The sequence below is a fragment of the Acanthochromis polyacanthus genome, chromosome 16 (assembly GCF_021347895.1).
Source record: "Acanthochromis polyacanthus isolate Apoly-LR-REF ecotype Palm Island chromosome 16, KAUST_Apoly_ChrSc, whole genome shotgun sequence".
NCBI lineage: Eukaryota > Metazoa > Chordata > Actinopteri > Pomacentridae > Acanthochromis > Acanthochromis polyacanthus.
This window is the reverse complement of record NC_067128.1, coordinates 32,083,886-32,111,006: the sequence shown is the minus strand read 5'-3', so window position 1 is coordinate 32,111,006 and position 27,121 is coordinate 32,083,886. Positions and strand designations below refer to the sequence as shown.

Genomic DNA, 27,121 nt, shown 5'->3' with positions numbered 1-27,121 from the left:
TAGTATAACTGATCATCCAGTGTGTTTGGTTTAAAGTCGTCCGAGCGGCGAAATGCTAACGGTTCATGGGAGGCATTAAGTTTAAATTTTAAAAAATAGTAATATAAAAAAAACTAAACAATAATGTCGCTTTCAACAGCTCGGTCCTTCCTGTCGGAGGCCTGTTATGGCGAACAAGAACTGGACGCTAATTCTGCTCTCATGGAGCTGGACAAAGGTGCGTTAGCTAGCCGGCTAACCAGTTAGCATGTGGCTAATTGATCTGTGTGTTCTGTTCTGTCCTCTGAATGTTGATATTTCCCATTGACAGGCTGTAAATAAACACTCGGTGGATGTTTGTGATTGCATGGAAGTTCGCTGCTTTGTTGTAACTGATGAAATTTGTTTTATTTTCAGGACTCCGGTCGGGGAAACTGGGGGAGCAGTGTGAAGCTGTGGTGTTGTTCCCCAAACTCTTCCAGAAGTACCCATTTCCCATCCTCATTAACTCTGCCTTCCTCAAACTAGCAGACATTTTCAGACTTGGGTATGGTTGTCAGCTTTTAATCTTCAATAACTGCTTTTGTTACTGTCATTTCCCCAATTGTCCCATGTTCTGGCTCAGTTAGCTAACACAGATGTAGCCTTTGACAAGATGACAATAAAATCGCAGTTTGTTGGCCCGCTAATCACGTCAAGTCTCTTCATTTACATGAGCCATAATGCTTTCTGTTAGACAAATGAAACTGGCGTTGCAAGTTCACCAGACATCGCTTTTCTCCAGGTTTACCTAATAAACTGTCTGCTGAGGTTATGTGGGTAAAACTACATTCTTTTTACCAGTTACAGCTGCTTGCTTTTGCGCAGTTTATCTGATTATAATTAGATTTTTTTATGGTGAAGACATTACAGCTGACTAATCTGGATAAAATATCTAAGAAGCTCTTTTTTTTCTGACTGTAATATGATTGTGATTTGATTTTAGTATGTATGTTTTTTTAAAGGCAAAGCAAAGTTTAATATTCTCTGCCGAAGAGATTTGATTAAAAAAGAGAAAGAGCAGCATAAATATATGTTTATATATGACAAACACAGCCTTTGTGATTCACTAATTGTGTTACTTTAGCTTGTGATTTTAATTTTAAACAGATGATTTTTTCAGTCCTACTCTGGTGATATATGATAAACAATAGCTCAAGCTTCTTAGATAATTATCAGATGAGCACTTTCTAAAATAAATTTCACTGTGCCAGGGACATCTTTGTTTATAGAAGTCTTTCTCTTCTTTTTCAGCAACAACTTTCTGCGACTCTGCGTGCTGAAAGTAACCCAACAGAGTGAGAAACACTTGGAGAAGATTCTGAACGTAGACGAGTTTGTTAAACGGGTTTTTTCCGTCATCCACAGCAACGACCCCGTGGCCAGAGCCATCACTCTCAGGTAACAACACGCAATAAAAATGTTGCAGGATTTGTGCTACAACATTAGAGTAAATTAGGGAGACGTGGCTGCCAGTTCTGGTAAGTCATCTGAGATTCTGAAATTTGGTTGTTTCTTCCGGTCAGGATGCTCGGTAGTTTGGCCTCCATCATCCCAGAGAGGAAGAACGCCCACCACAGCATTCGCCAGAGCCTCGATTCCCATGACAACGTGGAAGTGGAGGCTGCCATCTTTGCTGCTGCAAGCTTCTCTGCTCAGTCAAAGTAAGGAAGGTTATCACTAAAATGGATAATAATCAGATGATGTTTTTGCATTATTATGTAAATTTGATGTTTGTTTTTGATTTTCAGAGACTTTGCAGCCGGAATTTGCAACAAAGTCAGCGAGATGATTCAAGGTGAAATGTTTTATTCTGTATTAAAAATGTCACAAATCGAATTTAGAAATAACAACAGATTTCATAGCTTATTAACGTTAATATCCAGTAAATAATACACAATAGAAGGCCTGAAATGGCTGAGCGGATCAATGTGTCTGCAGAGTCCATTTGTTTGCATATTTAGCTAGTTTCCTTAAGGAGCTAAATGTAGCCATTAAGATGTGTTCATTGTTCAAGTTGCTAATCAAATGTGCAATACTGAAATTATTAAGAAAAGGAAAGAAAGAAGAAAACAAGCATCATAAATACACATTTTATCACCTCCTTTACCATTGTCCCAGAACATCTGGGTATCTGTACATCAGTGTTTACATGCAATTTGCTTTAGGGCAAAGAAAAACTAATAATGAAATTATTTTGATATATTATGTGGTTTCAATATGAGCCACTACCCCAATGGGAATTGTAACTTCTGCCTTATTTACCACTAAAACTAATTTTAAAATTGTGATGCAATGTTTGCTGTACCAAGAAAGCATGTTCCTAAAAGTCCTTAGAATATGATTTGTTGGATAGGACATCTTAGTAGCACCACATTTATAACGGGATGTTATGACACATGTGACCTTTATCAAAAATGTGCAACTTCTGCGAACTGAACATTGCAATTACCAAACTGTGATTTTGATAGTATTCATCATTTGTTTCCGTTCCTGTGTGATCTCCACTTCGACCACAGGTTTGGACACTCCGGTGGAGCTGAAGCTGAAGCTGATCCCGATGCTGCAGCACATGCATCATGACGCCAGCTTGGCCTCCAGCAGCAGAGAGCTCCTGCAGCACCTGGTCAACTCTTACCCCTCCACCCCCATGGTCATCGTCTCGCTGCACACCTTCACCCAGCTGGCTGCCTCCTCCCTCATCGATATCCCCAAGCAGGTATCCCCGTGTCTCCCATAGAGCCGTACTCCATTGTTATTGATTTGTGGTGATAAGTACTTGCTGTAGGTAGGGCTGTAACGATTCCTAGAGTAATTCGATTACTAAATTTCCTCGAAATTCTATGAATCGAGGCTTTGTTTAATCCACTACATACTAGACCACAGGTCACTAACTGGTCTGGACCCAGACTTCATCCCTGACAGACCCCGACCTATAATCAATAAAATACAAGACGATTTTAAATTTAGCGTGACGCTTCTATTGTAACCGGCGCAGCTTTTCTAGTGTTTATGGCGTTTATCAGATCAGAGGCTGAACTATGAAGCTAGTTTGATAAAGTCAGACTTTCTTTGTTTAAGTCGACTCGACAAAAATAATTTTTTAACTTTCTTTGTTAACTCAGACTTTCTGCTTTAAACTCGTCACACAAACAGGAGCGTTTAACCATCATTTGACTCGTTCAACTGCTTCAGTCAACAGGTTGTTTTAATGGAGAACAATGAGGAAGATAAAAATTATGATGGTAAAAAGCTACAACTGCAAATGATGTAAGGCAGAAATGCTGGTAGAACACTGTTAAACGTTTGTAATGTATTTATTTTACCGATCAATGCAGCTGATTATTTCTAACAGACGGCTGCACAATAAAACTTTCAAACTTCATATATTCAAGCATGATATTGTATTGAAGTGTATGTAGGTCTGACACTGTCTCATAATGAAAGAAATCACTTAAATTTTTGGCCAAATCAAAATGAAACTGAAGTTACTTATTGAATATTCTCTGTAGTAAATACTAAGAAACTGATCAGTTTTCCTATTTGTGTTCTATCAGCTGTAGTAGTAAAAGTGTAAACAGACCAAACATAAAAACAGATTTATGTGATTTCTGCATCACCAACTAAATACATGTGGGGTTCCCATGGCTTTAGTTTTAGTTGAATACCCCTCTACTATACTATATATGTACAATACCCCTGTACTATACTACTGAATCCAATTAATCAGCAGAATAATCAATAGAATACTCGATTACTAAAATAATCGATAGCTGCAGCCCTACCTGTAGGGTTTTGTCCTGTTAAGAGACTTTGAAATGAGGTTCACACTCTGGCACCTTTAGAAAACTCAACATGATGGACTTTTGGTTTCCGTGTAGTTACAGCTCCTCCTTCAGTACCTGAAAGATGATCCAAGAAAAGCTGTCAAGAGGCTCGCAGTTAATGACCTGAAGCTGCTAGCTAAAAAGGCTCCTCACCTGTGGATCAGAGAAAACACTCAGGTAACATTGCATTGCAGGATTGTCTGAAGTTGGTTTAAAGTCTGTGTAATTTAATGTTGTTTTTTTTTTTATCTCTGCAGACTCTGTGTGAGTGCGCGTTGGCCGTCCCTTATAACAGTTTAAAGCTGGGAATGTTGGCTGTTCTCTCCACCCTCTCTGGAACTATTGCGATCAAACAGTATTTCAGTAACATGGCAGGTAATGCTTACTTTTAAATTGCTGCTTTTTATGTGTACTTCCACTTCTGAAAAGGAAAACAGCTTCAAACTGATGTGGATTCTGTCAAACTTTCTTCTCAGGTGGCACTGCGGTTCCCCCACGGCTCACTGACCTGGTTAAACTGGCACAGGAATGCTGTTACCACAGCAACCTGGCAGTGGCCGCACACGGGGTCATCGTGCTCTCCAACATTTCCATTTCCTGTCCAGAGAAAGGTTAGTTTCAGCGGACAACAGCCTGTTTTTGGGCTCCTTGTGGTGCCACTTGTCAATCAGTGCTTGTACTTCAGATTCATGCCTTTCATTTGCACTCGTTTGCCATCGCTGAGAGCTGCTGTGTGTTTTTCCCTTCCTCAGATATCGTACAATTGGAGCAGGACACAGTTTTGGGAGTAGAGTCCCTTCTGATGCTCTGCAGTCAGGACAGCAGCCCCAGTTCACAGGCCACACTCAAAGTAAGACGACGTCGTTGACACAAAATGGAGAGCACGGCTTGGAAATGGGGGAATATTTCTAGCATACAGCATAAAACACTGTTTTGTTTGGAAATCGTTTGTCAGTCTATGCTTCAATCAGAATTCAGACACTTTTCAATTGTAGCTTATCTCAGCAAAGTTGTTCTATGAATTGTGTGATTTACAGAATTAAAGACGCTAAAATGTTGTTGTTTTTTTCCATCAAAAAATTTATAGAAATCAAAGTTAGTAACTGCTCACACTCAGGGTGTACTCCCAGCAGCCACTTTATTAGGCAGATCGCTTCAATTGCTTGTTGACATAAATAGTTAATCAGTAAAATAAGCAATCAACATCACGGCTGAGCATTTTGTCCGTGAAACTGCTTTGAATTGATAATAGCTTTGAAAATACAGATTCGAGTTAACCCTTTAAGCTTCAGTGTACCGCCGGCGGTACACCTACTAATTTGCATAGGAATTTCAAGAATGTCCGACGGGTGCAAACGCGATTATACAAACACTATACACCGATGGAAAGCTTAGATTCTCATGAATCCGCCGGTATAAAACACTTTCAGATGCGATTACCACAGCGGGTGAGAAAAACACATTTGTCCGACAAAAACAAATATTCATCCATCCGTTCTCTATACACGGCTTCAAAGCACACAGCGCGACTCACATTTCCGGGTTTATTATTACACACAAAAAAAAAGATTCCACAAAAAACGGCCATAATCCAACCTTTTACATCAGATGACACAAGCCAGTAAACTATTTTGTCCAAAACATGTCCTGAAGTCGGTATAAAATCCCCGAATCGGTCGTTTTCAAGGAAATGCACCTCCCGATGCGCGTCCAATATTCCCCGTATTTTTCGTAATTTTTTTAATTTAAAAATAGAATATTAGCGATTTTTTGTACTGAAAATGGCTGGAATTGACTGAAGCTTAAAGGGTTAAACCATGCCGTGTTATTTGAGCCAAAGCAATGACATAAACTGAGGAGGCCAAATTTATTGTGCATTTAAGCTCAATTATCACAACTCCCCTGCTGTCCGTATCATGAAAAAGTGTGTCATGATGCCTACTGATCAGATTATTCTCCACCATCAAACCACCCTCATCTAGCTTTCTACTTCCCCTCTATTTCGGCTGCAGACGGCCCTCACCTCTTTGGTCAAGCTCCTGAAAAGTCGACCCCATCTCAGCCAGCCAGCGGTCGAATTCCTGCTCGGCCAGCTCCACCTTTCCTGCGACTCCTCTCGCGTCCTCATGTGCCACGCCCTGGCAGCCATCGCCACCCACCTGCCCGTGCTGGGAGACGGGATGCTGGGGGACCTGGTGGACCTCTACCGAGTGGCCAGCCACTCCTCCACTGACAAGCAGCAGGAACTTCTGGTGAGAGACCGTGCACGAGTCACACGTCAGCTGGTGTTCAGGCAGTAAATTAGAGCTCACAGCAGTTGAATGTGTCTTTTGTGTTTGAAGATCTGACAAATTGTACTCGTATTATATCCACTTTCTGTCAGAAAAGCAGCCTGCATATGCAAAAGCTCTTCTTCTTTTTTATTTTATTAGAAATGGATCAGAATAGATTACACGCTGCCTCGTCTTTGTGCCTTGTGCATCACTGATTTTGGAGGTTTCATTCTTGACCCTCCCTCTGCTTTGATTGCTGCAGGTTTCCTTGGCAACAGTGATTTTTGTCGCCAGCCAGTCGTCTCTGTCGGCCGAAGTGAAGACTGTGATCAAACAGCAGCTGGAGAACGTGGCAAATGGCTGGACAGTGTATCGCATCGCACGGCAGGCTTCACGAATGGTGAGCACAGTCAGTTGTGTCACAAGTAATGAAGTAATAATCATTAGGGCTGCGGCTATCAGTTATTTTAGTAATCGAGCATTCTGTCAGTTATCTTAGTGACTAATCAAGTAATGGGATTCCACGCTCAGCATGTGTGTGTTACAGCAGCAAAAGCGGAAGTGAACGCGCTGTGCAACAGAAATAACCGTCCTGATGGAACATCTGCAGTGTAGTGTACATGTATAGCATATTAGATCTATTGGTTATAGGTCCTAGACCATGTAGGATGAAGTCTGGATCCAGTTAGTGACCTGTGATCTACTTATGTAGTGGATTCAACGAAGCCTCCATTCAGAGAATTTTGCTTTGACAAATTCTAGTAATCGAATAACTTGAGGACTCGTTTCAGCTCTAATAGTAATCATAACTTTATTTGTGTAGAACCTTTCAAAACACACAGGTCCAAAGCTTTACAGTAAAACAAAAAGAAATATTTCAGAAACATCAAGAGCCTAAAAGAACACTGTAATACAGTAGTAAATAAAAGCAGCAGTTAAGAAAAGGCTAAACGAGCTTAAAAGAAGAAACTTCCAGAGCTTGGGGTCCCAAACTGCAAACACTTGGTCACCTCTAGTGACCGAGCAGGACTTGGGAACCTTCAGGAAGCCCCATCAGTTAATCTCAGGCTGCATTCAGGAATTAATAGTTTCTTAAAGCTTAAAACAAGCAATAAAATCTTAGAATCAATTCCAAATCTCAGAGGCAGCCAATGAAGAGCAGCAGTGACTGGTGTGATGTGGACCCCTCCCTTAGTGAGTGTTTAAAGTCTGGCAGCAGCATTTTGGATTAAGTTAAGTTTGTGGATGTTTCATTTGCTGAGTTTGGAATAAAGTACATTGCAGTAGTCAAATCTGGAATAGATCCATCCATTATCTATACACTGCTTAATCCTCTCTAGGGTTGTGGGAGGGCTAGAGTCTATCCCAGTTGACTTAGGGTAAAGGTAGGGGACACCCTGGACAGGTAACAGTCTGTCACAGCGCTACATATACAGACAAACAATCACACTCACATTCACACCTATGGAAAATTTAGTTACCAGTTAGCCTGAGCGTGTTTTTGGACTGTGGGAGGAAGCCGGAGTACCCGGAGAAAACCCACACATGCACAGGGAGAACATGCAAACTCCATGCAGAAAGATTCCGGGAAGGCCGGGAATTTTCTGGCTGCAAGACGACAGTGCTAAACACCAAGCTTTATGTGTGCTGCCCGTCTGGAATAGATAAAAAAAGAAAAAAATTCACCGTGACACATCCAAAACAAGATTCTAACGTTCATATTGTCTGTCTGCAGGGATGCCATGAGTTCTCCAGCGAGCTCTACCAGAGTCTGCGGACCCGTGTGGCATCGGAGCACTTCTACTTCTGGCTGAACAGCCTGAAGGAGTTTTCCCAAGCCGAGCAGTGCCTGAGTCACGTTGAGGACGGTGACTACAGCGGAGCCATGACCGCCATCGCCGAGGCCCTGCGCTCCTACCAAAAGGGCATCGCCTCCCTCACGGTCAGTCTACCGCCAGGCATCTGCTTGTCAAAAAACATTAATACTGTGCTTCTTCCACCAGTGACAGGACGCTTAGAGCTGCTGGATGTCAATCAAGCCGCTAGAGTTTCTATCACAGTCTCTCAAATGACTACTAATTTAACTCACCTAGCATCGACCGATCTCATTAAGTCAACTCAACAAAACCCGTGTAAGCATTTCATTGTAGTGTCTATGTAGATTTATCTGATTAATACCTCCCTTGCAGGCTGCCAGCACCCCTCACAGCCCACTTACATTCCAGTGTGAGTTCATTAAGCTGCGGATCGACACCCTGCAAGCCTTATCACAGCTCATCTGTACCTGCAACAGCCTGAAGACCAGCCCTCCTCCTGCCATCGCCACCACCATTGCCCTCACCTCGGGCAACGACCTGCAGCGCTGTGGACGCATCTCGATGCAGGTAAGATGCTGAAGTTCTGCCACAGGGATTAATTAATGTCGTAGGTGTTTGTACAGGCGAGAGCTTTGTGTTAGAGTTTATATACAGAACTTTAGATAGTAGCTACTGCTGCTTCTTAACAGGCCGTTTTTTTCCCTTTCAGAGTTCACTCAACATAACAGAACATACAGAGAGATTGAAGCATTACATTGTATGGATTATTTCAGATATTATAGGTATATTTAGATTTTTTTTAACTTATTATAGCTGTGTAGACAGAAAATATCATCATGCTCTGCCAGAAGTCTGTTTTGTCACTCGGTATTGATGAACTTAAAGAGATAAATATCAGGGACTGTTGAGGGAAACATTCTGTGATGCATTAGCAGGAATTAAATGTTTTACTTCTGTCGCTGATTGCAGGTTTGAAACAAAAATGTTTGATTAGAAAACTCCTTATTTTTCAAAGAAAAGAATTTTTTTCATTGAAGATAGCGTTAAATTAATCAAACAATATTGTTGATGTGGTAAATTACTGTTCTAGCCGGAAACAGCTGATTTTTAATGGAATATCTCCATGGGGTACAGAGGAACATTTCCAGCAACCATCACTCCTGTGTTCTAATGCTACATTGTGTTAGCTAATGGTGTTGAAAGGCTCATTGATGATTAGAAAACCCTTGTGCAGTTATGTTTGCACATGAATGAAAGTGTGAGTTTTCACGGAAAACGTGAAGTTGTCTGGGTGAGCCTAAACTTTTGAACGGTAATGAACATTATAACGACAAAACCGTCGAGTTACACACAGCAGCTGATTCACAATCGAACAAGAAAAAGCAGCGTGATTAGCCGAACCCATCACATATGATGTAAATTCTACCAAGTTGTGATTAGAAATGAGTGAAACAGCATGGGGGCGGCATGGCTCAGTGGGTAGAGTGGCCGTCTTGTAACTGGAAGGTTGCCGGTTCGATCCTCAGCCCATCGTGCTCATGTCGAGGTGTCCCTGAGCAAGACACCGAACCCGTAATTGCTCCTGGTGGGTCGTGGTCAGCGCCTTGCATGGCAGCTTCCGCCATCAGTGTATGAATGGGTAAATGTGACATATCATGTAAACCGCTTTGGATAAAAGCGCTATATAAATACAACCATTTAGTTATGTCATTATTTTTATTCTGGCAGCAGTAGGTCAGTTTTTGCTTTTCACATCCTCTCAGACATGATTCTGTGTTCTATAAAGCAAACGTTCTTTAAAAACCACTCACAAACCCTGTAGTTCACTGTTGCTTGAGGAATAAATGCACCCTACTTTATTTTCTCTTTTTCCCAGATGAAGGTGTGCATGGATGAGTTCAGAAGCCTTGCCGCTCGTTACGCTGACTTACACCAGTCGTCGTTTGACGCTGATTACGCCACCCTTCGCAATGTGGAGCTGTATCCTTACACCAGCCTCAGTCCCATCACACTTCCTGTCTCGTTTACTGTTTTCTCTGCTGTGATGTAGTTTTCTTTAACCGTCCGTCCAGACAGCAACAGAGCTGTCTGCTTGTCTCCCACGTAATTGAAGCTCTGATACTGGATCCACAGGCAGCCAGGTGAGAGCTGCTGTCACTGTCAGCCAAGGTGGAGGAGTTGTTTATCTTAAATTCTGTTGTTTTATTTCCTAACCTCTGGGAACACGGCCGTGCAGCAGAACAGCTCAGAGTACCTTCTCATGAGTAGAAGTCGACATGTGCATGTGTCTTCTTGTACGCTGCGCCCTTTAGGGATATGACACTGTAATGAAAATAAATGCGCCTTATTTAATTTGATAAAAAGCTTCTCCGCTGTACCGTGTACTTGAATGTTTTTTATTGAAAGTGCCTCGCTATTACACACATCCCCCGGAGGCATCCTCCTGGCAGACGTTCGTAACGTATCGCCTCTCGCTGTCTCTCTAATCTAGTTTTCAGGAGTACGGCACTCTGGGGTCGGTCCAGACCGAGAGCGAATACGAGCGACGGATGATGTCGGTCTTCAATCGTGTCCTGGAGGAAGTGGAGGGCCTCACCAAGAAACACCCTCCTGTGTCACACCTGGTGAGGTTGAATTTGATATCCTCCTTCTCTTTTTAGATTTAAGTTTAATTTAACTTGTTTGGGGAAACTCTATCCACCCGTTATTTATACACCGCTTAATCCTCATTAGGTTTGCTGGTGGCTGAAGTCTGTCCCGGCTGACTTAGGATGAAGGCCACCAGTCTGTCACAGGGCTACATATGGAGACAAACAATCACACTCACATTCACACCTACGGACAATTTAGAATTACCAATTAACCTCAGCATATTTTTGGACTGTTGGAGGAAGCCAGAGAACCACGCATGCGCAGGGAGGACATGCAAACTCCATGCAGAAAGATCACAGGAAGGCCGGGACGCGAACCGGTTAATCTTCTTGCTGCAAGGCAACAGTGCTAACCACTGTGCAACCTGTGCATATATCTTATAATAATATAATAATAATAGCTTCATTTATAGAGCACTCTTAAGAACAGCTTTCACAAAATGCTTTGAGAGTCAAAAGATGCAACACAGACACTCAAGCAAGAATTAGGAGACAAGTCAGAGCAGTCAGTTAAAATAAATAGTAAAAATGACAAGTTAAATGAATAATTAGATTAGCATGCAAATCAAACAAGGGAACTAGGCAGTTTGAAAATTAAAGAATAATTAGAGAGAATTAAATAATTAGAGAGATGAATAAAACCCTAAAGCTAAATGAAGCTAAAAGTAAACTGCACATAAATGATGATTTAAAAGATGTTACTGACTCTGCCTCAGGCTTAATTGGACATTATCTACTCCTCTAAATGGTGATGCTAATATTGATGTTGTGTTCATGTCAGTGGTTTTCTACTAAGTTTGTCATCACTAGTGTAATAACCAGGGCTGGATGGTTAACGAGTTATTATTAACGTATTAATTAATACACTGTGCTAGCTGATGGTGTTGAAATGCTAATTGATGATTAGAAACCCCTTGTGCAGTTGTTTTAGCACATTAATAAAAGTGTGAGCTTTCATTTAAAACATGAAATTGTCTGAGTGACCCCAAACTTTTGAACAATGGTGTACATGTTAGTGCTGGTAGTAACACTTTAAAGCTACCCTCTCTAGTAATGTAAGATGGTTTAATAAAGGAAACTGACCAAAAAAAGTTGCGACTAATGAATGTCAGCGGTATAAATGTATTGTTTTTTGTTTATTTTTCAGCATACTGGTTGCCTCTGTGACGCCGTCATAGCTTTGCTGAAGGTGCCGCTGTCTTTCCAGAGATATTTCTTCCAAAAGCTCCAGTCAACCAGCATCAAGGTAACCGTTTTACTCTCTTTGAATAGAAAAGCACAACAGAAAGAGTGGTCAACCTCAACCAATGTGTCGTGGAGCTCACAGGACCACTTCAACTTTATTATTATACATTGAGTTATTTAATTCTGAGCAGACTGATGGTTAGGTATCCAGTTAATGCAGGTAGACGGTGAGTTCAGCTTAACATAAACACAGGAAACGAGGAACGATTTACATACCGGCACTTCTAAAGCTCGCTAATTAACAGCTTATGTAAAAATAACTGTTATTAGTTTCATGGAGATGATGCACTGGACTGTTTCTTGGCAGGACATCAAGGAAGTCAGTGTGCTGGGCCAAGAAATAGTCCAGCAAATATTAAAAAAAGCACACAAAACCGGTATGTAGAGCTGCAACGAGCAATCAGTGACTCAATTAGTTGTCAGGTGTTATTATAATTACCAGCTGATTTAATAATCGATTGATTGGTGTCATTTTTAAGAAAAAAAGCTCACATTTTCTGAATCTAGCTTCTTAAATTTGAATATTTAGGGTCCGAGCACCAACGGTTCCTCTTGAAACGCGAGGCTTTATTTTACTTCAGAACCAGTGAAAATTTTGATATTTTGGGGGAATTGCTTAAATGTGTCTCAAAATGCCTCCATAGCGCCACCTGGAAAATTGGCCTCAGTCAGTCAAATCATTATATTCAGTTTTATCCCGTCAATATTGGAACAACCGATAAAAGCTGGGCCTTAAAACCAACAAACACAAAAGAATATAAAAATCTTCAGATCAGTAAACATCTTTTCTGCTATCAAGCTTCTTCTATGCAGTGAAAAATGTGCATTTCTTAGATGTCAAGTTATCACATTATTGGTCACGATCTCCTCAGCACAATACAAACTAATTCAGTGACATTAAGACGAGTGAGTATCCATCGTTAACTGACAACAGCAAACATATAAAACACCGTGTACACTTTGGTATTGGGTGTATTTAGCTGATGGAAAGCGGAGCAGTCGCACCTATGAAGATAAAACGAGCCACAGCTTGTGAGGTTTATCCGGCTGCGTTGTGTCCTTCCAGCTCGCCCTCTCTCCGTCGCCACGGACACCGAGCGAGCCAATCCCAGTGCAGAACACCCAGCAGCTGACCCTGAAGGTGGAGGGCGTCGTGCAACACGGTTCCACTCCAGGACTCTTCAGAAAGATCCAATCCGTCTGCCTCAACGTCACGTCAGTCCTCCAGAGCAAGACGGGGCCGGACTACAAGGTGACTTTATTTATTGATCAGATGATTTGCAAAAATTACTGTCCTCTTATGAATATATTTAATCCATTCTATCATTTATTGTAACTGTAATGGAGGAATTTAACCTGATTTGGGCTTAAACAAGTCATTGAGTTATTGGAGCAATCAATTACCAGAATTCCTCGAAGCAAAATTCTCTGATTTGGGGCTTCATTTACTCCACTACGTACTAGACAACAGGTCACTAACTGGTTGACCCAGACTTCATCTACTGTCTACTATATATGTACAATACCCCTGTACTATGCTATTAATGTACAATACACCTGTACTACACTATATATGTACAATGCTCCTGTGCTATACTATATACTGTATGTACCACTTTTGATGCTGTAACACCAAGTGGGGAATCCTGTTACTCGATTAATCACCAGAATAATCGATAGAATACTTGATTACTAAAATATTCGACAGCTGCAGCTCTAAATTTTTACTTTTTGCCTTTCAGATTCCACTCGATGCCAAAACCAATGAGATCGAGCAGCGCGTGGAGCCGCACAACGACTACTTCAGCACCCAGTTCGTGTTGAACTTCTCCGTCCTGGGAACTCACGCCGTCACCGTGGAGGCCTCCGTGGTGGACGAGAGCGGCATCGAGTGGAAGACGGGCCCCAAGACGACGGTGTCGGTCAAATCTCTGGAGGACCCTTATTCCCAGCAGCTCCGCCACCAGCTGCAGCAGGGTGGAGCTCAGGCGGCGCCACAGAGGGGGGCCTACGCTCGCTTCTAGCAAATTCCCCCTCTGTTTACAGTTTGTATGCTTGATTTGTTTGTAGAAAAACTGATTGTGTACATATTTTTCCAGTGATTAAAAGACTGTATTTCATTTTAACGCTCTTCATCCTGTGTTGTCATTATGAAGATATAACACGACAGTTAAATTCATGAACACATTTAATCACATTATTGGCCGTCAGTCACCAGAAAATGCAAAATTCTGTTTTATTTTCCATTAATATTCCCAATCCAGCACTATTTCGTGCACGCAGTAATCTGTAGGACAGTTTAGAACTCGGTGTCCTTGGATTTACATGTCATCGTTTCTACATGAATGCAGTAACTCAGAGAGCCATCAGGGGGCAGACCAGAGTCATTAACTGAACAGTGTATCTGAGGGGGTCCTCAGATGTCTCTGGGGTCAATTCCAGACCTGTCACTGCGAAATTATCTGCATTTAAGACTTTTGGATTAGATACAGTTTACTTTTTAAATAATCTTTTTAGACCATAAACACATTTTTATGCCATTTTCAGCTAAATTTAAGACAATTAGAATCTGAACTATATATGAATAGATTATATATTCTTTTTAAATATGAATGAAAGCTTTGCACCCACAGTTTTGCTTAAAAATCCTTAATTCGGACATAAAGTGAAGCAAATACACTGATGCTCCCACACTGATGATGATATAATCTGGAAATATTTTGCAGCTGTGAATGGGCCCACATGACTGAAGCTGAAGACATAAGATCTGGTCACATTTTTTTTTTTATTTTTTTTTAAATGTGAAAAAAGCAGTTTCTTGTTCCTAGACACTGGAACCATCGCTACTTGACATCAGAGTATGCGCACTCAGGCTAGAAATTGGCGTCAGGCAGCACAGAAGCGTCAAGTTAGCAGAAATATACAACAAGACATCCGCTGGTGGGTTTCAAAATAAAGTAAATTACTAATGGAACAGTCCTTTCATTAGTTTGATATTAAAAGCTACATTTCTTATTCTACAGTATAAATTCTTCTGGTTATGCTCACACGCTTTGATTTATCATTTGATTTCCAATGCTGCATCACAAATTATACATTCCTAGTTGACTTGAAGGTAATCTTATTTATACATTTGATTAAACAATTATGTCTTCGAGAATGTGTTATTCAAAAGCAAGTGCTAATCGAACTATTGAAATTGAACCAAATAATGAACGTCTTAAATGTAAAATTGAAATTGCACACTGTTTAGTTTACTCTAGCACACTATTAGCACTACACATAAGACACATGAACATTTGTACGTTCTTTACACCGAACATTTTGCATTTCAAAAGTTCTTTTTCTTAATTTCTATTTGCTGTACATTGTTGCTTAATTATCTGCATTTATGGTGGAAGGAACTGTACTCTTTCTGCTGTAACAACCAAATTTCCCCTCAGGGATGAGTAAAATATTTTCTATTCTATTATAAATAAGCTGCTTTTTTTTCTTTAAAATTTTCTCACCTTTGCATCATCCTTTACAACATTTTATTATTCACATTTAACAATAAAAAGGGTGATTTGTTAAAAAAATAGAAATGAAAAGAATTTTTTCATAAAACATCAAGCTTTAAGCTTTAGCACAGCAACTACTGAACATGAAGCTCAGTTTTAAGAATTCTGTGATAAATTTCTGAACTTTATTTAAGTTGTCTGCATTATTTAAATTTAGTAAAATGTATGTAATTGCATCCTTTGTAGATTGCAATGTTTTACATGTTTTACATGTTTATGCTAGTTTCTCAGGAACAACAGTAATGTTCCTGTGTGTGTTTAATTATCCAAAAATGTCAAAAATCAAAAACTCCCAATAAACATTGTCTGTATCTCATTATTATCTCAGTTACTAGCCATTCCATCACTATTTATTTCAGTGGTGTTCTTTACCTCTCACGATTATGGATAATTCACTTGTTTTTCATCAAAAAATGCAACTTGATGTACATTGGAATGACCTACAGATAAAATACAACAGTTTAACACAACATTGATTTTTTAAATATTTATTTCACATTTTGATTTTTTTTCTTTTCATGGACACCTCTTCTGTTCAGGGTGGGTTTGCAAATATGAACCATTTTCATTTTGTATGTTGTTTGCACTTTTTAAACCAAGCAGAAGTTTTACACCAAAAAATACTTTGAACTTTTTTTTTAGACTTATTTACTTTAAAATGGATCAGTTTGACCCGCAACATAACAGGAGGGTTAAACTAACCTCTGTATGTGATAAGGCGCTGTGTAAATAAATAAAGTCAACATTCAGCGCTCATGTAGTTTACTATGACTGATTTCTTATTACCTGTCAAAATCACGTTAAATTATTGTGCCTCGAAATGTGTAAATACTGTATAATGACTTTTAATACAATTAGTATTTCTAAAAGTTTTTAAAATTAGAAGTGTTTTGTTTGTAGTATTGACCTTTAATGTTTTGACTTTTTGGGTTTTTTGTTGTTGCATGTATGTAAGCTGCTGAATACTTCAATTTCCTTGGGGATTAATAAAGAATCTATCTATCTATCTATCTATCTATCTATCTATCTATGCTTGCTGTGATTTCATTTGCTACCGAGGCTTTTATTGTGGAGACACGGCGGAAGCGTCGTTGCCGTGCTCGTGTACCGGCTGGCTTGACTGTGTGGATCTGGAGACAGATAACGGGTCCTGCAGCCACAAACGAAAAATCGCTGTTCTTCGTATTTGATGCGCACATGTCGTGTGTATTTTGTGTCGCGTTTTCTTAACGAGCAGCGCCGAATCCCGGGCCCCGGCCAAGCCGCCTCTCGTCCCCGTTCTCCGGCGGCAGCTCGGTAGCTAGCTGACTGGCCGCTGATAGTGATGCATCAGAGGAATTATCCCGGCGTCTCCAACTGAGATGGAGCCAGCGACGCTCGACCGGAGTTGCTTGCTAGCTAGCTAGCTAGCTGACGGTGCCCGCCGGGATTCCGTGTACCGGAGCACAGCCGGATAACGTTAGCTAAATGGGTGCAGCGTCGTCGCGCAGGGTTTGCTGTAACGTTACCACACGTTTCCACCTCTGCCCGCAGATTTCATAGACACCCACCATGCCAACTAGCAGAAATTGCTAACTTAACCGTTTAGGTTAGCCACACGTGACACGATTTATCTCGCTCCAGCAATTAGCTACACCCCTGGCCGTCCTTGGATGCTTCAGTGACGTTAATTGGGTGAGTATCACGAGCTACCGGACTTTTACTACTACATTTTAGGGTCGGGCTATATTCTGGATGAGCCACACAGCGGGCACTGCGCTCTGCACCAGCCTCCAGACGTGTAAGCCTCCGAGTTAACGTTTGGCATTGTCTCATAAAACAGCCCCATGAGCTGCCTCTGCCGGGTCGTTTCGCAATAATGTCCCGACTGACCCCGGCTGACATGTTCCTTAACATCTGTCCCCCCGTTGTGCTAACTCACTCTTCTGCTAGCTAGCATGTCATGAAGAAGTGCTCGGTCCTTTTATGGTCCTGTCTTTGCATGTATTACTGTTACGGCTTGGCAGCTAGCTAGCAGACGGTCACGAATAACAAACGGCCACATCCCGGAATAAATCCTCCTGAATAATTATCAGAAGACAGCGTGTTGCATCTATACTCCGTGTAATAGCCTCACCCTCGGCTGGCTAGCGGCGGACCCGCTCCTCCTCCAGGGTTTCCTCGGTGTGTGGCTCAGCGTTGGCTCATTTTGCGGATTTGTCAGATAGTTTTGTGTACAGTAAGATTATGTAACATGCATTTGTTTCCCCGTCAAATAAGATGCTAACAGCTGCTGTGTGTGTGTGTGTCTGTTGCAGAAGGCGTGTATCAGGATGGCACGGCTCTTGGACGGGGCCGGCAAACTGGGCTGGGTTCTCCTCAAGTCTGTGCTCCGTTTCGCGTTCATGTTCCTCAACAACTGTGTAGCCATCCCATCCTACTGCCTGTACTTGCTGCTGCTCCAGCCTCTGAGAATATGGGACAGAACCACTTTCTGGCACATCGAGGGAATCATGTTCAAATGGTTGCTGGCCATGGTGTCTTCATGGGGCTGGGTCGCAGGTTACACAGGTGAGAGCCATTCAGTGCTGTGGAGATGTTTGTGCAGCTAGAAGACCCCTGGTTCACGTCTGGTCTTCTCGGGATCTTTCTGCATGGTGTTTGCATGTTCTTCCTGTGCATGTGTGGCTTTTCTGAGTTTTTCGGCTTCCACAGTCCAAAAACGTGCTAATTGATAACTCTAAATTGTCTGTAGGTTTGAATGTGAGTGTTTCTCTCTGTGTAGCCCTGTGATAGACTGTTACCTGCCCAGGTGTCCCTTAAGTCAACTAAGATAGACTCCAGCCCCTGTCCCATGACCCTACAGAGGATTAGGCGGTGTGTAGATAATCAATGAATGCACATTTTGAATGCAGTTTATCCCATAAAGCTCCTGAAGTTTTGAGATGTGAGTGTTGGTTGCAGCTGAATCATTAACGGCTGAAATGTTTAGGCTTTTTTAACACAATCTAGACAGAGCAAACTCTTTATTGTTAGCAAACCTTTAACCCAGACATGTAGAATACAATAATTGAAATGAAATGTCCCGATTTTAAGATTAGATTCGGTTACATTTTCTGACAAGACAGGTGAGTAGTAGAAGGATTGTGGAAAAAGCTGCAAATGATTTTAACCGTTTGATAAATTCTGATAAAAGTGGTTAAATAAGACTCTGAGTTCTTAAAGAGCAGCTTGCAGGGGCATTTTTTTCACTAAATCCATCTTTAATATTTGCTGGAAATGATCACTTGGAAAGTTATTCACCCTACAGAGGATTAAATAGTGTATAGATAATGGATGGATGGATATTTGTGACCGCTTACTGGTGCACGGCGTTGCTCCAAAACCTGTTTGCGCTCCATGTATTTCCATATCACCCACAGTGTCCTCTTTTGCTGCAAAGCACATCACTTGAGATGTTTAACCCTCTCGTTCTTGTCATTTAGGAAGTGAAAAAATAAACAATGTTGAAAATATTATTTGGAATTTGAATACAAATTAAGGTGATTTCTGAATAAATTTCAAAGTTAGGTGTGTTCAAATGAGCTGAAGAGAAGCCGCAGTGATTGTTATGAGATGCATGTCGGCCTGTGAGAGTCCAGCTGTGATGCAGTGTATGTCTGAAGAGATGTGAGCAGTAAATCAGTATGAAACCGTCACAGCTGGGGATATAACATCAGATAAACTGTTTCTGCTGAAAGGTGAGCAATTGTAATAGGCGAGGCAAGTTTATTTGTACAGTACAGTTGACACGCAAGACAATTTAAGGTGCTTTACAATGGCAAAGAAATGTATTCAGAGAAGGGATTTCAAGGTAGACAGACACTACCATTCAACAGCTTGGAGTCAGCTAGAAATGTTCTTATTTTTGAAAGAAAAGCATTTTTTTTTCGCCATGAAGATAACAGTAAATGAATCAGAAATACAGTCTAGACATTGTTTATGTGCTAAATGACTATTCTAGCTGGAAATTTTTAATGGAATATCTCCATAGGGGTACAGAGGAACATTTCCAGCAACCATCACTCCTGTGTTCTAATGCTACATTGTGTTAGCTAATGGTGTTGAAAGGCTCATTGATGATTAGAAAACCCTTGTGCAGTTATGTTAGTACATGGATAAGTGTGAGTTTTCATGGAAGACATGAAATTGCCTGGGTGATTCAAAGGTTTTCAATGGTAGCGTACATTAAATCATAGAAATAAAACATACAAGTAGACATTAAGATTATGAAAGTGTTAAAGACAAAACGGAAAGCTGCCCTGAACAGTATGGTTTTCAGGCCTTATTTAGATCTCAAGTGATCAGTAAAATCGCAACATAATAACCTACAAAATAACTAGTGTTTCCCTTTGTTTTAGTGCAAAAAAAGTACATTCTGAAAATGTTCACGTTTTTGCAAAACGTCATGAACAACCTGAAATTTCTTAAGAAAAATAAGTGCAATTCCAGCGATATTATGCCTCAGTTTATCATTTACACATTGCAACTTACAGATCAGAGTATTTACAAATGCACAAAACATTCACTGAACAATCTAACGTTTTACTTTATAATCAACCTGAGATCTAGAAATTTCCACATCTGCGTAGTAATCCTGACCACCTGAACTGACACTATTAAGGAGGAAGGTTAAGTTGCCCCCCCCCCCGCCTTGTAAATGCATAAAATTTATCCGTAAAAAATACATAAAAGTTGTGGCAGTGGAGAAATTTATAATTTCATTTAATATGGCCGTATGTTTGACACTCCTGATTTTCTGTTTTCTGAGTCCGTTTTCAATTTCCAGCTAATTTGAGCGACGCTGGAGAACATAAAAACGACACGTCTTTGCAACTTGAGCCAGTCTTTTAACATCAGACGCATGTTTCTTCAGAGAAACTATCGCTCGCTCTCTGCAACTGGGATGAGATGCACAAACTGGGACTGGTTTCTCTACAGACGATAACCACGACAGTATTAAAGTGTCTCCTCCTGAATTGGAAATAAGTCACTAATGGGCCTCGGGCAGACAGTTGAATAAAAATGAGACAGTTGAAGGAAAAAAATAAATAAAAGAAAGCTTATATTTGTTTTCAATCTGAAGTTGTGCCACTTGTAGTAGAGCAAAAAAAATAAATCCGAATTACTTGCTTTTATAACTGTGATTCTATGAGAACGTCCTTATCTTAAAGATGCATTGCTTGGACTGTTCTTGTTTGTGCAGCCACACATGTAAATATTTGCAGACGGGGAGTGTTTATTCTGTAATTATTTGATAAATGTGTATGTGTTCCGATTTTTAACAGAAAAATCCAGAGAATTGCCAGTTTTTGATTCTCAAATGTGAGGATTTACTGCTTTTTTTTTTTGACATTTTAGTTCACTGACAGATTAATTTCTAATGCAGGTAACTGTCGGTGGCGTCCCCATGTATGCGATTTACTAAGCGCAGGAATGGTGTTGTGTAATACCGGGACACAGATCGAACAACAAACACCTGACACCAGCAGGATGTCACTCGGGCTCGTTTGCTTCCTCTCAGCCGGCTGGTCGAACACCTTGAAGCGACTCGGGCTACAGCGGTGTTTGGTTGCACAGAGCTGCGAGCAAAATGCTTACAAATTGCTAAGCGGTGAACGTGGGTAGCAACAAGGTGCTCCGATTAATAATTCAAAGCTTTCAGCCTATAGAACACCTGGTCTTGCGTCGAGCGATGTGCGCTGCTAGACTTTGATTGACGTTGTTAGGAAGTACGATGCAACTTAGCTGTGTCATGTGAATGGAGGCTGAAGTTTAATTGAAGCTATCAGATGTAACACACCTCATATTGGGTTCAGACGCTGTATTTAGCTGCGTTATGCTTCAATCAAACTGCACATGCGCTACAGATCAAAAGTTTGGAAGCAACTTCAAGTTTCTGTTCACAATGTCTTTCTTAGAAGGGAGAAATTTTTCAAAAGAACAGCATAAATTCTGTGGATTTTGGGATGTATTTGCTGCATGATCAGACTTTGCCTTCATTGATGTGCACCATTGATGTTACCGGACAATTGCTGAATAAATGTTAACAAAAGAAGGGCTTAGTTTTAGAGTTGGGAAGAGTTGCAGGAGTCACAACTTCAGTGCAAAAATATTAAAAAAACACATCACAGTTTGCATTATCCGCTTTAGCCCTTTGGCTTTTGACAGTTTGCAGACAAAAATCTCAATAATTCTCAACTGTGTCCATAGAAATGTCTCGAAGGAAACAGCCGAATAAAGAGAAAAGCATACAAATACCTGATAATCATAGTAGAAATCAATTCTGATGAGTGACTCTATCATAATCATGTTTATTTTGTTGCAGACTATGATCCTTTTTGTGTACCAGTTTGATCCTGCTTCCAAACTTTTGGTCAAATTTTGCTTTTTATATCTCTAATGTGGCATTATGTATTGGGTTGCCCATCCATCGCACGTTATTCCTCTCAAATGCCTGAGGGAGTATCTTCGTATTTGACTCGAACATTGACTTGAATTAAAGCAATGAAGTTAAAGGCCAAAGGGGGTTGACCTGAAGAATTCTTATGCTAATTATGACCAGATTTGACACAATATCTAATAGAATAAAAGTGACAACACAAGGAAAGTGGAGGTGAAATAAAATAAAATTGACAGCATATACAAAAGTGATACAGAAATGTACAAATGAGTGTGCAAGTGACATGGAAGGTGCAGATAAGTTTACAGATATAGCGAATGCTTAGAATGTGAAGTTTGTAATATGTAATTATATACACTGCTGTTCAAAAGTTAGGGGTCACTTAAAAATGCCCTTATTTTTGAAATAAAATCATTTTTTTCAATGAAGATAACATTACAGTCTAGACATTGTTAATGTGCTAAATGACTATTCTAACCAGAAACGGCTGATTTTTAATGGAATATCTCCATAGGGCTACAGAGGAACATTTCCAGCAACCATCACTCCTGTGTTCTAATGTTACATTGTGTTAGCTAATGGTGTTGAAAGGCTCATTGATGATTAGAAAACCCTTGTGCAGTTATGTTAGCACATGAATGAAAGTGTGAGTTTTCATGGAAAACATGAAATTGAATGGATGGCTCCATAGTTTTGTTTATGTAGTTATTGATTCCTAAACAAATTACTCTCCTATACAATAGTTTTACTTATTTAAACCGACAATTCGAAAAGAGTTGTATAGTATACAACGACAAAACGAACCTAATCCAACTAAATCACTCTCCTGCTAGTGTATGAACAGTTGTTAGCATAGCAGAGTGAGCTTCACAGATTAGCTCCAAAGCTAATGCTCGAGAGAAGTTCTTCATCTCCCCAATTATAGTCCAGACAGCAGAGCAAAGGCTGAGACAGTGTACTTTCAGGACTGGTTATCTACCGCTCTCTGTCGACACCAGTGTTTTCTATCTCCTGATGCATTTATCCTAATAAACCATGACTCCAGCATTTGTTCTGTTATCCTGCTCGGTCATTGCTGAGCTGCTTGATTACGAAACACCTTAATTTAATAAAAACCATAAAGGCAACCACTGTCGCTACTGTTAGTATTGCTTCATCCGACTCCGTGTTTCTGCTGATAACATTTACAAGCGGAGTTTTGGAATCGCTGCTGTAAAGAAGACAGGAAGACTTTGTGAACAGAGACTGTATTTCTGTTTTCTGTTCCATGACACAACTTTGAGCAACTATTCTGCTAATCGAGGTTTCCTAACTTTATTACCCTGATAGCAGCATTCGTGCTGCGCTGGTACTTTTGTCACTCACTTCAGCAGTGAAGTTCAAACTGCAACTTGACTGAATGTTGGAGGCATAAAATCAAAAGGTTCTAGTTTTTTTTTTCTACATGTATGACAGGAATCTACGTTTGTTGCAGTGTGAGCTGAAAAAGCTGCTTTTAATGTCTCCTATTTGCTGAGCTAATGTGGCCCTATTTCAAAATGTAAAAACTTTTTTTTTTTTTAAATCAGTGTCATGTAAAACTGTTGTATTTTATATGCTGGTCTTTCCAATGTAGATTTACAAACATGCATTTTTCTTGAAAAACAAGTGAATTATCTTCACTGAACCATGATCTGTGAGAGGCAAAGAGCTAGGGCTGGACCCGAGTATCCCGAATATTCATTCGCTACGGCGGTATCCGGATATTAATATTGGTATCCGAATATTATAATATTATTAGTAATTGAGTTGATAATGAGATTGATAATGAGTTGATAATGAATCATTTTTGGATGATTAAACATTGGCTTAAATTGACGTCGTTGGTGTTCCTGAGAAACTAGCGTAACAGGAGGGTTAAAAAAAACAAACAAAAAAACCTACATGATCATTTGCTACAGGGCTGTCGAACTCATTTTAGTTCGGGGGCCACACGTAGCCCAGTTTGATCTCGAGTGACTAATAAAATCACAGCATAATAACCTGTAAGTAACTGATGTTTTAGTGCAAAAAAGCGCTTTCTGAAAATGTTCACGTTGTTGCAAAACATCATGAAAATCCTGAAATTTCTTTTTTTAAAAAAGTGCCAGAAATCCACTTTTGCTACAGTCCGAGCTGAAAAAGCTGCTTTTAATGTCTCGTATTTGCTGAGCTGATGTGGCCTTAGTCTGGACAGTTGTGTCATAATTGGTGCATATTCACCTTTTCTGATCAGTTTTTGAAAAGCAGCAAGATATGATGCCACGTAATCATTTTGAACAGCAGCTCTATGCAGTAAAAGTCATGTGATGTATGCAAATAAGGTGATTTCTGAATGGTGCCATAGAGTTGTAAAGTTAGACGTGTTATGAGCTGAAGAGAAGCCACAGTGATTGTTATGAGATGAATGTCGGCCTGTGAGAGTCCAGCTGTGATGCAGTGTACGTCTGAAGAGATGTGAGCAGTAAATCAGTATGAAACCATCACGGCTGGGAAATAACATTAGAGAAACTGTTTCTGCTGACAGGTGAGCACGCTGTGGCGGTTGTCCTCTTGTATGTGTGATTATCAGCGTTGTGACCTGCGCTCAAGGGCACTGGGACGAGGATGGGTCGATTAACCCCGTTACCTTTCCTTCATGAGGCAGACTTGTGTAACCACCAGTCCCCTGCACCGTATGAAGGGCGTTTCAGTGTAGAAGACACTTATTACTCCAACACATCAGTTTTCGTCCAAGGTCACGGCTTTACTGTGACATTTATGGTGCATCATTTTTCTGAAATATTTTAAGTAACGTTTGCAAATTATGTTTGCACCGTGTAGGGGTTGTTGTATTTGCTTTAAAGGCAGACAGTTCCCCATGATTAAAGCTAGATAGGGAGCGCATAGATTTTAGATTGACCTTGTTGTACGGCACTCATTCTCTCAATTTAATATTCCCTGAAATGTTTGTGCATTTTTCAGTTTGCAAAAATTCTGCTGGGAGTTGAATGGAAATTGTTTACTTTTTGCTTCTTAAATGGGAACATGTGCTTCTGCTTTTCTTGGTTTTATCCTATTAACACTGTAAAAAACAAAACTGTGACATCTTCCTCAGAACCAGTAACTGTAAAAACTCCTAGAACAATTGTGTGTAATGTGTAGTTCCACTGGGAAAATTAAGTAATTAAAATTGTAATATTTCAGCAAAATCGCTTGATTCTACATTTCTCATTTAACAAAAATTGCCAAAAATAATCTGTAAACACCAGATCCTATAAAATAAAGAGCTGTTCTACTCGGGAAGAGAGGAAGAACGAGTACGAAGCGTAATTACAGATTCAGAGCAAAGTAAAGTACAGGATGACCTCGACTTACATGGAAGTTCAGTTCCAACAGATCGACGTAAAAGTCGAAACTCTGGCGAAAACGTAAATAAAGCCATTACGTGCATCATGTTATCGATCACTTCTTTAGAAAAGTTATGCATACAAATCACTTTCATGCATGTATAATTTGACAAGAAGATAACAGAATATGTTGCACTGTTTTTACAACTTGAGCGTTTTGTTACAGCTTATTTCACTTCCATTGGGATGGCTTTCCTTTTCTTCAAAGCACTGCCATCAGAAGAGTCTGACTTAGGCTTGGGAGCCGTAATGAAGGGCAAAATCTTAGCAAATGTCACACAATCCAAAGTGATGCACAAGGTGATGTCATGACTTATTTGTCCGCTCCGATCACCAGCTAATTCCACGTAACCAGTTGCGCAGACACTCCGTACGTTGTAAACTGAGGACCCGCCCTGAACCAGTTCCAACGTTCGGACATAATAAAATGCCGTAGGTCGAGAACGTCATAAACCGAGGACCCCCTGTATACTTAAGCAATGAAATAAAACCATCATGGCTCAAAAGCAAGACACAGAGGAGCAAGTTGTCAGCAAGGTGTTGGAATATGCGTTCAGCATATTGAATTGTTGTTTTATTATTAAAGTTAATGTGTAGTGAATAGTGTGAAAAATACAGAGTTCAAAGATACTTTAATGATGATTAAATATGAAAGCTATGTAGAGAATGTGTTTCCAGTGTTGGTAACACCTGGAGGCTGAATGTGTATTTTTTTTTCCAGTTCATTTCCTCTTCTAGCCATGATTTTGCTGTTTTCATAGAGGTGCAGGAGTTTATATTGCAGTCGAAGTTGGTCTAAAAATCAAAGAGAAGCAGAAAAACACACAAAAACAAGACATTTCTAGTATTTCAGCTGCATATTTGTATGATTTTATTTTTGATCAAGCTTTAAAAAAAATCACTCAATTGCAGTCCTAAATAGATTAAAGATGAACAGACTCTTCCTACTAACGTGTATGTTTTATTTATGACATGCATGTAGACAAATATGCCATTTTGGTGACAGGTTTTACTTCGGAGCCCTGTTCAGGCTGTACTTGCAGTCAAGAAATGCGAGATGTGTGTCAGGGAATACTCGCTCGCAGCTTGATACTCTGCAGCCTGAAAGATGAGCTTTGGTTAACTATCAGACGTGAGGGATGTTGCATCACCTCCACTGGAGAAGCAGAACAGTGGTGCTTTGTAGATCTCATACATCATTTTATCAGCACCAAACGCTGCCATAAACTGCACAATCTTCGTGAACGTGATAGTTTATACGTGCCACATTATTTCAGGAGATCTTCTCAAGCATTTCACAGAGAATTAGTTTGATTCATTAAGCAAAAGATGAAGGTTGCTCGATAGTTGTGGTTGCAGGAGGTGAAGGCGCTCTCCTCGGCTCTCGTGTTTATCATTAAATGTTTCCTGAACTGTTAACTTCGAGCAAGAGCTGCCTCCTGCACTTTCTCCTAATTAAATGCACAGTGGTGGGAATAAGAAAGTTTTTATGTTGCACCAAAGAGACAAGGCCGGCTCTTTGGGTGTGGATTTTTAAAGAAGACAGGTTGCAGTATTTAAGAAAAGGAGCCTCAGCCACTTTGCAAACTGTTAACTTGTGAAAAGTAATTACCCGTTTTCATGTAGCAGACATTAAAATAGAAATGTTGGCCGCAGAGGTTTTGAGAAGCCGTCTACGCTCTGATATTCATCCCATTATTCTTCTGGAAATGTAAAAATGACAACGCTGGAAGTGAAAGTGAGGTCGATGCTCTACACGGAGATATGTGTTTAAATCATTCATCCGTAACTAAAACAAATGAGCCTCATCCTTTGGAAGATACTCATTTTACTGAGGAGCGGGCTGACCCTTGCCAAGCAAACATTGCTTAACCGCTGCTGCTGACTTCATGGCTCCACTTA

The 27,121-nt window shown here is 40.3% G+C and overlaps 2 protein-coding genes across 4 annotated transcripts in view; both read left to right on the top strand.

The window, feature by feature from the left end:
• The first annotated feature begins 1 nt into the window (after nt 1).
• ints7 (integrator complex subunit 7) lies at nt 2-13,957 on the top strand. Of its 2 annotated transcripts, XM_022211853.2 has the most exons (20): nt 5-217; nt 397-526; nt 1,273-1,419; nt 1,545-1,682; nt 1,770-1,816; nt 2,538-2,737; nt 3,900-4,022; nt 4,103-4,220; nt 4,322-4,456; nt 4,598-4,695; nt 5,858-6,097; nt 6,381-6,518; nt 7,854-8,060; nt 8,308-8,502; nt 9,812-9,915; nt 10,008-10,076; nt 10,427-10,559; nt 11,734-11,832; nt 12,898-13,083; nt 13,574-13,957. In XM_022211853.2, the coding sequence occupies exons 1-20, from the start codon at nt 124-126 to the stop codon at nt 13,853-13,855; spliced, it is 2,883 nt and encodes a 960-aa protein (XP_022067545.1). In that variant the 5' UTR covers nt 5-123; the 3' UTR covers nt 13,856-13,957. The 2 variants fall into 2 exon arrangements, with proteins under 2 accessions (XP_051816647.1, XP_022067545.1); XM_051960687.1 differs by lacking the exons at nt 11,734-11,832; nt 12,898-13,083; nt 13,574-13,957 and adding an exon at nt 10,669-11,713 and having other exon boundaries at nt 2-217.
• Nucleotides 13,958-16,478: 2,521 nt separating this feature from the next.
• lpgat1 (lysophosphatidylglycerol acyltransferase 1) overlaps nt 16,479-27,121 on the top strand; it is a 69,725-nt gene continuing 59,082 nt past the window's right edge. Inside the window, exons 1-2 of one of the 2 annotated variants that reach the window (XM_022211864.2) lie at nt 16,479-17,065; nt 17,689-17,941. In XM_022211864.2, coding sequence (XP_022067556.1) covers nt 17,704-17,941 — 238 coding nt within the window. In that variant the 5' untranslated portion in view covers nt 16,479-17,065; nt 17,689-17,703. Of the gene's footprint in view, nt 17,066-17,359; nt 17,555-17,688; nt 17,942-27,121 lie in introns of those variants that run through there. The other variant, XM_022211873.2, reaches the window with a different exon arrangement.

What these genes read in the sequence shown, in the direction of transcription:
- ints7 (XM_022211853.2), top strand. Translation starts at nt 124, where the DNA reads ATGTCGCTTTCAACAGCTCGGTCCTTCCTGTCGGAGGCCTGTTATGGC. An exon ending in TCATCGATATCCCCAAGCAG is followed by an intron (nt 2,738 to 3,899) that starts GTATCCCCGTGT and finishes GTTTCCGTGTAG; the next exon opens with TTACAGCTCCTCCTTCAGTA. An exon ending in CATTTCCTGTCCAGAGAAAG is followed by an intron (nt 4,457 to 4,597) that starts GTTAGTTTCAGC and finishes TCCCTTCCTCAG; the next exon opens with ATATCGTACAATTGGAGCAG.